This window comes from Astatotilapia calliptera, chromosome 16 (genome assembly GCF_964374335.1).
Source record: "Astatotilapia calliptera chromosome 16, fAstCal68.1, whole genome shotgun sequence".
Classification (NCBI taxonomy): domain Eukaryota; kingdom Metazoa; phylum Chordata; class Actinopteri; order Cichliformes; family Cichlidae; genus Astatotilapia; species Astatotilapia calliptera.
Window position 1 is genome coordinate 324,488 of NC_137437.1, and position 13,876 is coordinate 338,363.

Consider the following 13,876-nt stretch of genomic DNA (forward strand, 5'->3'; position numbering starts at 1 on the left):
TCTTTTTAATTAATTAATTAATTAATACAGAAAGTGAGAGAGAGATAGGTTCATATGGGCCCCCCTTTTCATTTGTGTCAGTTTCTTTCATTGAAGCTGGTTTTCAAAACCCACAGATTTGGTCTTTTTTCCATTTTGTTTTAATTTCTTAAAATAATTAAAAAAATGTGTGAAAGTGAAACATGTGGACACACACACACACACACACACACACACACACACACACACACACACACACACACACACACACACACACACACAGTTTACAGGTGAGTCTGCAGCAACATGTACACCCATATAAACACAAACATATCCAGTCTGAAAGTGTACATTTGCACATACAATGGATTTTTCACACACATGCGAGACAAACAAAACACACATGCAGTTAGTGGGTGAGGGAGAACTACAGACCACAGCAAGTCACACAGTTGGGTGAAAGTGGATCACATCAAAAGTCTCTGTTTTGTGTTCTTTTTTGTTACTCTGCGAATAAAAGCTGACTGACAGCCAGTATCAGCTACAACAACAAAGTGCAGGTTTAGTTTCAGTGCTCACTGCTTCAAAAACAAAACAAACAAACAAAAGCAACTGTAACTGTGCGTGTGTGTGTGTGGGGACACGTGGGTATTCGTTTTCTATGGTTTCATAGCTTCACACAGGAAATGTTCCTACCTGACAGTCACTCACTTCTCTTTACTGAACATGGTGTTTGTTAGCACGTGGCAAATAGCTTTCACGTAGTGAGGACTGTGATAACCCCCCTCACACCTTACAGGAAACAAAATCTGTCCTCGTCACAGACCAGCATCAAACACGGGCAGCTTAACTTCAGAGGACAGCAAGATGAGGCTGAGGGCTCTGTGGATGGTGGTGATGGTGTGCTTCAGTGATGGAGAAGGCACAGAATGCTCAGGTAAGACCAGTGAATTTGTGAAATAACTTCAGTTATTTGTATAAGTGAGTGTATTAATCAATGTGACGACTTTCAGAATGACAGAGCTGTCGCGTGTCGGATTCTTGTGCTTTTACTGACTTTGCAGTGGTTATAAAGCGAGTTTGTTATGGACACAAAATGTTCTTTCTTGTACTGCATACTGTGGGACACCAAATGAAATACTAATACATGGCTCACAAATAACTTTTAGTACACAACATGTACACTCTGAGAAACAGTAGAAAGTCAAATCTACACTGACATAAACCCTCACACGGGAAAGTTTGATAAGCTGGCTTGACTCGGAAAACTATGCAAACTGACGGGCTCAAAAAACGAGAAAAACTAAAGAGTGAGTTATTCTTTAGTGCAGCTCTTTGACTGGATACTGGATGAATCAGATGTGAGGTATATAACCTCAGAATGAATGACCTAGATGTCATATTCTGCCACACACAATCACAGGAACGCTGGTTTTTATAGCAGTAAAACTGTGAATAACTACACTTTTACACTGTGCTGCACCACAGAAAGAACAGCCCTGAAAATGAGACAATATCTCTGGGCGACGTTGCCTTTTTAATTTGAGAGTTCAGAGGAGAATGGCCAGACATGTTCCAGCTATTTAAAGCAGAAACCTGACTGAGAAGACGAAACCATCCACAGAGCAGACATGGAGACAAAAGGTACCTAAGAAAACTACAATCAGCACAGCAGGGCGAGGGACTAAAGCACAAACAGATAAACATATGAACACAAATCCTTTCTTAAAACAAAGACAGTCCAGAATACAAAACTAGAGATTCTAGCAATAAAGAAGAGTAAACCGAGAACACCATGACTGTGAATGATCCAACAGTTACTTTATTGTTTCATACAACACAAAGAGAAACTGTTGCAAAGCTCTTAGTAATAAACAGAAGCTTCTTCTTTTATGGTCACAAAAGTGTGACAAATCATAAACACTTAAAAAAAAAAAATAATGATGATAATAGTAGTAATTTAAAAGACTGTGAGTTTAAATTTCCTGAGACAGTGTTTGTTCATACACAGTGTCAGCAGCACTTAAAGAAAGAACAAATTCAGATTTGAAAACATGGATCAATCAGTGATTCCTGCACAGTTTATGCACTGATATGTATGTACACTGTAAAAATGACTCAAATGGCCTTCACATGGGAATATGGACCAAAATCTCCAAGGACTGTTTCCAGCAGCTTGTTGAATCAAGTCAAAAGGGTCCAACCAGTGCTAATGAAGCGTCCCTGAGAAACTGGCTGCTGAGTGATCCCAGTACAAGATTTTAAGGAGACAATCTGTGTTTGGACAAATAAAGAAAACAAAAGGATTATACTCGTAGGTTTCAGTCAAAGAGCCTTTTCACACATTCTGACACATTTCTTTCAGTGTGTTGTGTCAGTGGTGCTTCAATTTTCTGGTTTCTTACCTTCCTGGTTTTGATTGCCCTTTCCATGCTGGGCTGTCTGGTTTCTTCCAACAGTATAAAGACACTGAGGTTAACACCGTGCATAGAAGCTCCATGTGCCATCATATTTAGGTTAAAAACAGTCATGAGAGGATCAAGTCTGATGTCCAGGAACACTCACAGTTTAAAAGAAAATACAACGGTTTGAAAAGTGTGTTAGGGGTACAGCAGCACGACACTCTCTAGTTAACCCTGATTTTCCTAAAACGTAACCTGGATCATATTTTACTTGTTGACTGAAAAATTGTAAACTGGGGAATTCCAGGTAAGAAGCTGAAAATGTTTTGGTTCATGTTTCAGTTCTTCTTTGACAACAACTGACAGAAATCCCAGTTCGACCACAGATCAGAGCGTGCCTGCAGGGATGGGATTTGAGCCTGGAGTGGCAAACCTGAGCTGGACATCAGAGTTGTGTCAGAGCAGCATGTTCCAGCAAGTTTGCAGAACCAGTGATGATACTACAGGTTGTGTCAATGACATCAAAGAAGGGCAGGCTGAATGCTCTGTTTTGTTCATTTTCATTCTAGGAGTTTTATTTCTCCACCAGTAGGGAACAAAAACACTCCTTTAAATCTGTGAAGTGACCACTGATCTGTTACTAGTGTCAAAGTTGGGAGATAAAGCAGCCCTGACCAGGCTGCACCTTTTGCTGGATTGAAGCACTGTTGTGGCTCATCTTGAACACTGGGGTGTCTTTAAGGACACTGATGCAGCCTTATCTTTAGGCTAGGACCTCCCCTGTGTGTGTTGCTATAATTCACTGTACCTACATTAGTAACCTGCTGTTCTCTGGTTGTTGTTGCCAGTATACAGCTGTTTACTCGTGGGGTGTGTACATTTGCACACAGTAGAGCTGTGTCAGTGAGAGCTGTGCCTAAAAGTGCTTCATAAATATTTTGACTGACTTACTATTTGTTTTGTGTTCATACTAACTTTGAGCAGAACATTGAACAAAAGCAGAGAAAAGTGCAACAGTTCACGTTGGCATGGGTTACAACATTGTCGGGGTTGGGTGAGAAAAATGTACTGCTTACATGTATTCAGGTTTCACAGTCTTCCAGGTCCTGGGAGCACGCACATCATGCTTGTACATTACAACGCTGAGCATTGCTGTTTGTCCATTATGACAGGTAGCCTCTGCACAACCTCATCCTTTGTTGCTTGGACTCTGTTTTTGTCCATCAGGTGGACCTGTCATCTCAGTGACCGAATCCAGTAAAGTGATGTTTCCATGTCCACGTATCCAAGCCTCAGAGATGAAATATCAGCTAATCTTCAATGACAAACCCATCAGTAAAGTCAGCCTGGATAAGGTCAGTGTGTGAGCTTGTAGCTTTCTTTAGCTGTTTCCTTACTAAGGACATTCATTAAAAACCTTTCAGTATAGATTTTTGTATCATTCAAATATGTTGAATTTCTGTGTCATAGGCGCTGGAGCACATGCAGCACACCTAGCCAGTATGCACCACAGTAATGTAAACAGTTTATGTTGAAGTCATAGTATTCATTTATGTCTCAGAGAAAACTTTGATGAAATGAAAGTCAGATTGCAAGAACTGCTGATCTCTGCCACACGGGAAAACCACAGTGTCTCCTCTGCACTGCACTGAGATCCCATGCAAGTTGGGGTTTCTATTTGTTCACAGTGTGCAGTATCACAATGCAGATGCACTGAATTTTGAAAGCTGTGAGCAATCAAGGCCGTGACATCGACATGTGATGGCAAGCTGACAATTAAAATTGCTGCATGGACCTCTATATCTATTTTTGTGAGGTATTACGCATCTTTGTGCGGAACATCTTTGGTCCCCGTCGTTGTCCCCTGTCTTCAAAAAGACACTTTGTCATTTGAAGCTTTGATGACAGAAATCGAGAGCTCTGTCTGAGACTTCAAAATGTCCCATAGGTGTATGAGCGGAGTTGAGATCTGGGGACTGTGATGGCCTTAGCATAGGAACATCATCACAATCTTTGTTGTCACTGTGTTTTAAGAACAATGACAACTGTATGCAAACCGTTCAGTGCAAGTGAAAAGAATCAAAATCAGAAATACTTTATTAACCCCGAAAGAAATGATGGGAAGGACAAACTGAGGAGGGAGAAGCTGTACCTGTGTTGGGTTACTGTTTCATGTTGAGTCAAAGGCTCTTGGTGACATCATACGTCAGCATATGGATGAAACAGTAATCAGTGGCTGTTGGTATAATATTCCTTTAACTAAATGTCAGGCTGACTTCTTTAGAAAGCTGTATTACAGTTTCACTGACTGTTAAACCAATTTATGTGGTTGCTTCAGATCATACCTCCCCCACAGACCCCCAAACCCACATGTGAACTTCAAATTCAACTGATTGATGTAAAAATTCATGCAAAAGATCCACAACAGTATGTGCAGAAAGACATTTAAGTAATGTTTTACATTAAATTAAATTTTATTTCATTAATGTAGTGTCACAATATTATATATATATATATATATATATATATATATATGTGTGTGTGTGTGTGTGTGTGTGTGTGTGTGTGTGTGTGTTGTGCATAGCATTATATACATATTGTGAATATACAATGTCTTTTCAGTGTTTTCCTTGTTTTCTGAAGTGTAGTTTTTATTTTTTCAGGTAACTCACATTTTAGTTTGAGTTATTTGTCTTTAGTGTGGCTGAACATTATCACCTTTCTTCTTCTGTAAGCACGATAAAGGTCAAGTATAGAAACTGCCACCCGTGATCAACAGCAAAATCCCTGTAAATAGCACTTTAAGCAACATTACTATACTTGTTGCAGTCAGTTGGTCAGTATTCATAAATCAGTGTTATGTATGTTATGTATATTTTTAAGACATACACATAAACACATGTAACTTATTTTTAATTTCTAAATGTAACGTCTCTCCTATAATCAGGATGTGCATGACTGGCATGATTGTATCATTTCACCACACACAAAAAGATAATACTGACGTCACTGAGCTCTGTGTCACACACTTTCAGACTATATATATAAATTCAAATTCAAATTCAAATTTTATTTGTCACGTACACAGTCATACACAGTACGATATGTAGTGAAATGCTTGGACAACTGCTCGTGACCTAAAGAGAACAAAAAAGGAAAAGGCTATGAATAAGAAAGGAAATAAATATGAAAAATTAAAAAGGGTAAATTTAACTAGGAAGGAATAAAATATAAATTAAAGTTGAAAATAAAATAACTGTACAACAAAATACACAATATAGAACTATATAAGAATGTATGAAGAAATATAAATATAAATAAATATATACACAATAACAGCAGCTGTACAAGTATTAACCGGAAATGAAGAATATAGTGACCAGTGTTGTGCAAAACCAAAGTCCAGAAAGTCCAGTGTGTGTGTAAGAACCATATGTGTGGGTCAGTACTGTGTGGTGGTGTGATTATATATATATATATATACTTAATGCATACTGCAGTAATTATTGATTACTCTTTCCTCTTGTATTTTCTCTAATATTTTGGAAAAAGCCTGTGTAAAGCCGGGTAAATGAGACATGTGTGGTAGATGAGTTTACTGAAGTCAGCCATCCAAGGCAACGGACAGAGCACAAGAGTGGTGAAGAGGAGGCAGGGTGACAGAACAATAGTAGCAAGAGTGAAAGGGGAGGTTTACCAGATGTTAGTGAGAGCTTTGATGTATGGTTTGGAGATGGGGGCATTGACAAAAGAGACAGGATACTGGACTGGAAGTGGCAGAGTTTTCAAGATTTTCACTGGGAGAGTCCAGAATGACAGGATTAGAAATGAGAACATCAGAGGTTCAGGTTGAGCAGTTTGGAGAGGCGAGGCTGAGATGGTGTGGACATGTGCAGTCTGAGCACATGACAACCATCTATGTTTAACCCATGTGTGAACCTAATGAGCTCTGCTTCTTTCAAACTTGCTCCTTTGAATTAAACATATAAAAAAGCTCTATAACTCAATGTTATGAGCCATATTAAAATGATAAAAGCAGTTAATCTGAACAATAGTTCAAATAAATCAACTCAGAGAAAGACGGAGTCACAGAAACAGCGTAGATAAGAAAAGTAAATATTTTATTTTTAGTTAATAAAGTACGTGCTCTATTTCAATCAGTGTGAACATTCAGAGGCATCCATGCATGAGCTGATTGTGTGCTGCTGACTGGGTCTGTGGGGCAACAGTCTAAACATGGCTGACGAGGCTCCCGCTCTATGGCCACCTCGTCTGGTGGATTACAGTAACGCCTTACAAGTAACGCGTTACTGTAATCCAATTACTTTTTTCAAGTAACGAGTAAAGTAAGGGATTACTATTGCAAAAAAGGTAATTAGATCACTGTTACTTTCCCGTAAGCACACTGCGTTACTAAAACCGTGATTTTTCTGCGAGAATGTCTCACGACAGTGACGTAAGCGAGTGCGACGTTCGTGACAACAGCTGTGTGCAGATCAACAATGGATCACATATCGAGTGCAGAGAGAGTATGAGCGTGCAGCGTTTAAAGCGTGGAAGTACTGACCTTACTTTGAGTTTGATTCCATAAAAAGGGACAAAAACATTAGTGTCCGCTGTGCGTGGGAAGAAAACTTCTTTTTACAGCGAAAAAACCCCTAAACGCCCGAGAAAGCACCAAATACGCTGCCGCTGGAATGTGACATTCACAGAGAAACTGCCGTATCCTTCCACTGACCGCCGCGGCACACCTGCCCCAGGGCAAACCTCCGCCTGCCCCACTCCTGCTCTACAGGTGAAAATAGAGCAACAGGACCGCTGAGTCTTTGACTTTTTTATTTGTTTTCTGCTGTTTTACTTGCGTCTATTTAAAAGACTGAGTGTAAACACAAAACACTACTTTATCTTATGTGCTGGAATGTGCAGAAAATAGGTTTAGATGTTAAACAAATTTCTTCCAGTCAGAGAATGTTGCAGATAATTAAATCTTTGCTTGATGCATAAAGTTTTAAAGTTTAAAAAGAGACGTTTTCATTTGATTACATTCTGTATGATGGATTATGCAGAAAAAGTAGAATTGGGCTGAAAGATCCAAGACGTCATTACCTATTTAGGGGATAAATCATGTTTTCAAAATTACTTTTGAAAATAAGTGATCAGTAAAGAAACAGGATTACTTTTTTCGGGAGGTAATCAGTAATTAGTTACTGATTACTTTTTTCAAGTAACTTGACCAACACTGCCGGTGGGACACTGGAAAATCCGAAACCGAAAAATCATCTCCTGGACGTGCCTCGGGGTCTCCATGTGGTAGGACATGCCTGAGACATCTCTCCTCGGCCTGAGTGACATCCCAGCCAGATGCCGGAAACACCTGGACTCACTCCATTCAATGAATTCAGTTGAAATGATGGTGAATGATTGCTTGTTTTCTTTATACAGAACCACACTGCACAGTTTGAAGTCACAGTGAGTGAGAGTGGGGTGTATTCCTGCATCACTGAGAAGATTTATCCTCCACCATACAAACAGAGCTGTCAGAGAATCCAAGTCAATGTGACCGGTAAAACACGTACACATAAACTCATTAAGAAAACCATTGCTTTCCATTCTGTGTGTGAGATCATGAATTGTCTGATTGTCTCTATGTTTGTATGTCTTAGTCTGTGTGTTACCCAGGTGTCTCTTCTCTGTCCTTTTACCTCATGTATGTCCAAGTCCTCAGTTTTCCTCGGTGTCGTGCGAGCGCCTGATGCTGTGCGCTCTGTTTGTTCCATGTCTAGTTTCTTATATGACCGAGTTTGCTGCGTTCGGGTGCACCTCCCACCTACCTACATGCCAAATAGTGACATTAAGTGCAAAAAACAGTAAAAATGAATCCAGCAGTTATGAACCTGGTAATTCAATAATTTATCTGTTCTGTTTATTTTCTACATACAGCCGCATAGAATTATGTGAGGTAAGACTGAATCCAAAAACTTTTAAATTCCTCTTGCGGAGTCTCACAAAGCTTAAAACAAAAACAAGTGCTGGTGAGTTGCAGCCTCCTGGAGTCTGGTTACGCTCTTTGCACATCACAGACTCAGATAAAGAGACTTTTCACACTCAGTCTTTGACTCCCTGCTTAATTAGGTTATTCGATCATAGTTATGCAGAGTCCCTGCAGCTGGTAGGACCACATGTATGTCTGTGTGGTCAGAAGATTGAAAGTCCCTGCAAACAGTATTGAGGACAGCAGAGGGTCTTCCCCACATCCAGGTCACTGCACAGGAACACTGTCTGAGCAGAACAAATACATTACAAAGTCTCTTCTCCCCGCTGACGAGGCTCTAAAGGTTCACAGCGGGTAAAATAAATATGAAACATGTCACCAGTTTTAAGTACATATATTTCTAAAGGTGCTAATTTAATGCTAACTTTGAATTCTGACCAGATCTGCAGTCCACACAAACCAACAAATGAAACCACAGATGCTCACAAATGAGATTATGAGGAATAATCATAAATGACATTGAAAAAGTATTGAACACATGCAGAAAGGGAGGTGTGAAAGGCACGGGATGTCAGGACAGCTGAAATCAGTCATGTGGGGAGGGGAGTGGGGTAAGCAGCCCTGCTACTCACTGCTGCTCCCCACCAGTTGTTGTTGCTTCCTAAAATACTGAAGGGTCCAGTGAGCATTGTTGGGGCCATAATCTGCAAGTGGAAAGAACATAATTTCACCATAAACTGGCCACAACCAGACAGATTTCAGACAGAATGAACAGCATGATCAGGAGAGCCAAGGAGCATCTGACCTGGGATCAGCAGGTATGATCGTTTCAAAGAAAACATGAACTGAAGAAGCTTCTCGGATGAGAGGTGAAACGTCTTCAAGCAACTTAAAGAAGTCCAGACGCTTTTCTTTGCAAGCTCCTTTGAAAACAATAAGTAATGCACTCAGCCGCCATTATTCAGACTCTAATGCTGTAAAAACAAACATGTTAAAGTGAATTTAAAGTTTGCTGAACAACATTTAGACAAGCCTGTGCAATACTGGGAAATATAGTCGTGTCAGATGAGACTAAAACTGGAAAACTCTTTGGATGCCATCATGCATGCCATGTTTGGAGGTCACAAAGTACCCCAAAACACCACACCAACAGTGAGGTTTAGGTGGGGACATCAAGGAAGGATTTCAGAGGTACTTTTCCCACATGAATGTGAAATATAATATATAATGATAATAATATAAACTGTACTCTTATGGAATTTCAGATGGGAAGAATTGGACATCAATCAACGACAGCATCATACCTGTTAAGGACTGTCCATGCAATCCTCCATTAATCCCAGAGGTGGTGATGTGGGCGGGATCTTGTGCTTTATTGGTCTACAGCCTGACAATCACCTGCATAACCATTGCTATATGGGTAAGAATAAGAAGATGGATTTCACTCATTTGTCCACATAAAAGTAGCCAAAGCAGGTAAAAGGATCAAAATGGGGTAACCATGGAGATACCTTTGTACACAGACGCCTCCTGGGCCTGCTTCTCTTGATCAGTGTTAGTGAAAGTAGAAAACATATGACACAAAATAGAAATGGTCAAAGTTATATGTGACTGACAGTAGAAAACATGGTGAGGTTATCCATGTTACTGGATCAGGAATTCACTTCAGAAAGATGGTTTCTGCCTTTTTATGTCATTCTTATCACTGATCTGGGTTCAGGGGGTTACTTTCCTCACAAGTTTCTTTCATATCATTAATTCAATATTTTAAAACCAAATTGCCACATTATGTCACAGCTGGAGTCACGAGAAACTTCATAAACTGCAGACGACATTAGGGATGAAAATTAGACACAGTTTACTGTCCATATGTGTCTGATTGAAAGATGAGGAGAGAGCTGTAGTGCAGTGGACTGGGCTAATGAGGGAACTGAGGCATCATCTTTCTTTTCTCTGTAAGCTAAATTTGTGGATTGTAAGCTATAATTTAACATTCTCAGCTCAGCAGTTGTGAGTTGTCTGGGGAAAGAGCATGTTCAATTTTAGAAAAATCTCAGTATACATGAATACAAATCACTCTATTGGGCTTGAATGCAAAATTCAGTGGTGTAGGACAGATATTAGTTCTTATGAGCATCATTCTGTAAGAGCCATTAGCTGAACCGTTCCTCAGCTCCTGTGCAGAGGTCAAATCCTAAAATATCTGCAAACGACACCGTGTCTCTCTGCACATGTTTGCAGGCAGTAATATTCAAAATAGCGAGCTCATCAGCTTTAACTCATCAACGGTAGAGGTAATGAAGAAGAAACCAGATGCATTACCAAGAAGACGGAAAGCTTTCTCACTGGGTTTTTAGCAGACGTAGCTGATTTTATCAGTTCAGACATTTTCAGCTGATATCAGTTTGTAGATGCTAACCCACTGAAATATGACTGAGATAGCTGAAGCTTGCAAAACAACTAAACCAAAGCAGTTTTTATGCGGTTGAGTGTTTTTGTATAGCACACTCAGTGTGAGATAACCCACCCCCTTCTTCCTAGTGTAAAAACAGCACTTGAAGCCTCGATGTGAGGATTTCTGTCATTTCCATTTGGTCACAAAAAACGGTCATGATGAAACTGCACACTGATGAGACGGACAGCATGTAGCTCTAGGTGCACACCAAAGACAACCCTCCACTTTCAAACATAATATTAATAATATTTACGAGCAGACATGACCCAGATCGAGTGACTGAAGCTCAGCAGGAAAGTGTTTACAGAGGTCAGCTGTTCCTCCACAGGACTGGAAGTCTGTTTGCAACCACAGCTACGGCCACCTGGTGGCCTTCAGATAGAATGCAGCTTTAAGCCACTTCACTGACTTCATTTTTCCAAATCAGGACCTACATCCATGTTTTATACTGTCTATGATTTCTGCTAACAGTGTGTAATTTGTGTATAATAATTAGGAGTCATGCAGTAAATAAGAGCCATTCATATCAAAGTAACCACAGAGGGTAGGTGTGTCTATACGCTTTTTAAGGTACACCTGTTAAGCTGCCTGTTGATGCAAATATCTAATAAGCCACACATGGCAGCAACTCTGTGTATAGTGTGCTGTATTCATCTAAAAACACACAACAACAATGTGTCTGTCGGTTTTGTGTTCCTTAGAAAAAGCAGAAGAAAGAAGAGATGGAAAGTGTTGTGTATGAAAACACCAGACCCAGGAAATCTCCCAAACCTTAACTGCTGCTTATGGCAATCATCCATAAATATCACGAGTATTAAACCTAGGAATGCTGCCAACACCATTTAGTACAAGTCAGAGGACTACTGCGTAGGTATGGAAAAGATTCACCTGTTGGGGTCTTTACCAAGTTGTTTTTTGATGTTGTTTGTATGTTTTCTGATGGTTAGTCTAAACGGCGTGGACATGCACAGCACATTTAATGGTATGTCTGGATTTCAGGCATTTGTTTTATGGTTGGTGCTTCGTAGGATTAGGATTAGCACACGTGATGAGTTAGGCTTACCTAACACCATCACAAGGCTGTTTGTCTAAACCTTTCAATTTTTACAATTACCAAAAGGAAAAACAGTATAGACAGATAATAGTAGAATTATTGTTAATTATTCTTATTTAAACTTGTTGATATTAACCAGGTCACTGATGACCCATCCAGGGTAAGGGAGCAGAATCTGGGCTTAGAATCCCCATCTTTCTGTAGGACATTCATCCACCACCCAAAGGCCAAAAACTTTAATGGAAACAACAGTAATGACATTTACTTAATCCAAGATGTAACATGTTCTGGTCCTGGAAGATTTGCCTGTTTAGCATGTACTCAAAGCAAAGTCCAACTCTGGATGACTCTGTGGGTGTCAACTGAAAATACTACATGTATACTGAGAAACCATCAGTTAGACACATTACTTATGTAGCAATGTCAACAGACTTTCAGACAAAGAATTGGGGAAATAAAATATTTCAATACACAAAACTTAACACAAAAAGAAAATATAAATAAACAAATTTGTCAAACTGTTCTGACTTCAAAGCACTTTCAGCCTTTAGATCAGTTCACTGTAGCTTGAACCCTAGAAACCCTAGAAAGTCCCAGAACAGAAGAAGTGCACACTGAAAATGTATGTAAGAGTGTAAGTGTATGTAAGTGTGTAAATGTATGTAAGAGTGTAAGTGTATGTAAGAGTGTAAATGTATGTAAGAGTGTAAGTGTATGTAAGTGTGTAAATGTATGTAAGTGTGTAAGTGTATGTAAGAGTGATCCTTTAGCTTTGCTTTGCTTAATATGTGGCTAAGTGCAACCCTGAGTGGTTCAGCAGAGCACTGGTGGTTGTTAAAAGTTAAAATATTTAAGAACAGTTTAAAACATTTTGTTTGATCTTTACTTTTTTCTTATGTATTATTATTATTATTATTATTATTATTGTTGTTGTTGTATTACTTGTTTAATTAATGATAAAGTCTGTCCCACTACTGTGAAGTATATGTACATTACATGTTGCACAGTAAACACCTTTGCTATAAACATGAGATGTTTTAAAATAGAAAAAATCATGTGTATTTTTAGAACATTTTGCCATTATGTAATGACTGTGTTCACTTCTGGGACTGATGTGCTGAAAATCTATTTCCTTCTCTTGTTTGGTTGATATATGAGTAATTTTCCTTCATATTCAGCTACATTATGCTGTCGTGAGTTCAGAGATGCCTCACGCGTGTGTGGATTTACTCAGAAGTGACTGTATCTTTTTTCTTTGATGAAGATGACAAATGTCTTATTACTCAGAATAAGTGCGCTCATGGCTCTGCAGGAAACCGACACGTCTCAAGTCTCAATATAATCTTGCATATTTTTCTCGTCACTCACTAACATTTAAATGTTATTAATTCATTTATTTTTTAGTTTGTCTCTGTTGAAAATAAATGAATGAATCATTCCTATGAGCAAGACAAGATGCAGCTGGACTCTGAGCTTTAGTTAAGTGGAAGCAACAAAAAGTCTGAGAACACCAGGAAAGATTTACAGCACTTATTTTGAATTTCATAAAACATATTTTTATTATGAATGATTAAAGATGGATATGTCCAAAATACACGTCATGATGAGCTCAGAGCCTGTCAGTCAGTCAGCCGGGTCATGTTTTTACGAGTTTTCACACTAGTTTCACTCGAAAGTTAGCAACAAAGGCTAACCGTGTCATAGAGATACAACAGACTGAAGTCTGAGATGTAGTTTTTAAATGTGAGGTGTTAAAAAAAACCAGACTGTGTTATATCGGCTTACTTAAGTGGATGTGGGCTGACTTTGTACATTTGTTTATTTACAGATAACTTGGTTAGATGGTGTTGACCCTTAGTGACATTATGGGATGTAGTTTATCAGCCTGTGTCAGTGTATCTACTGGGAATGTGATCAAATTAATACTGTCATATGTTCAGAGTCTTGTTACATTTGGCTGTTAGAATAGATTCAGACAGAACTGAGAGTAAAAA

At 39.1% G+C, this 13,876-nt stretch overlaps 1 protein-coding gene across 2 annotated transcripts; it reads left to right on the forward strand.

The window, feature by feature from the left end:
- Window positions 1-680: 680 nt before the first annotated feature.
- Window positions 681-13,235, forward strand: LOC113007926 (uncharacterized). 2 transcript variants are annotated; one of them, XR_013902281.1, is made up of 6 exons: window positions 681-916; window positions 3,609-3,736; window positions 7,824-7,944; window positions 9,639-9,793; window positions 11,530-11,699; window positions 12,022-13,235. XR_013902281.1 is itself a non-coding variant. In XM_026144992.2 (5 exons), the coding sequence occupies exons 1-5, from the start codon at window positions 847-849 to the stop codon at window positions 11,602-11,604; spliced, it is 549 nt and encodes a 182-aa protein (XP_026000777.1). In that variant the 5' UTR covers window positions 682-846; the 3' UTR covers window positions 11,605-13,235. The 2 variants fall into 2 exon arrangements, 1 of the variants encoding a protein (XP_026000777.1); XM_026144992.2 differs by having other exon boundaries at window positions 682-916; window positions 11,530-13,235.
- Window positions 13,236-13,876: the final 641 nt, after the last annotated feature.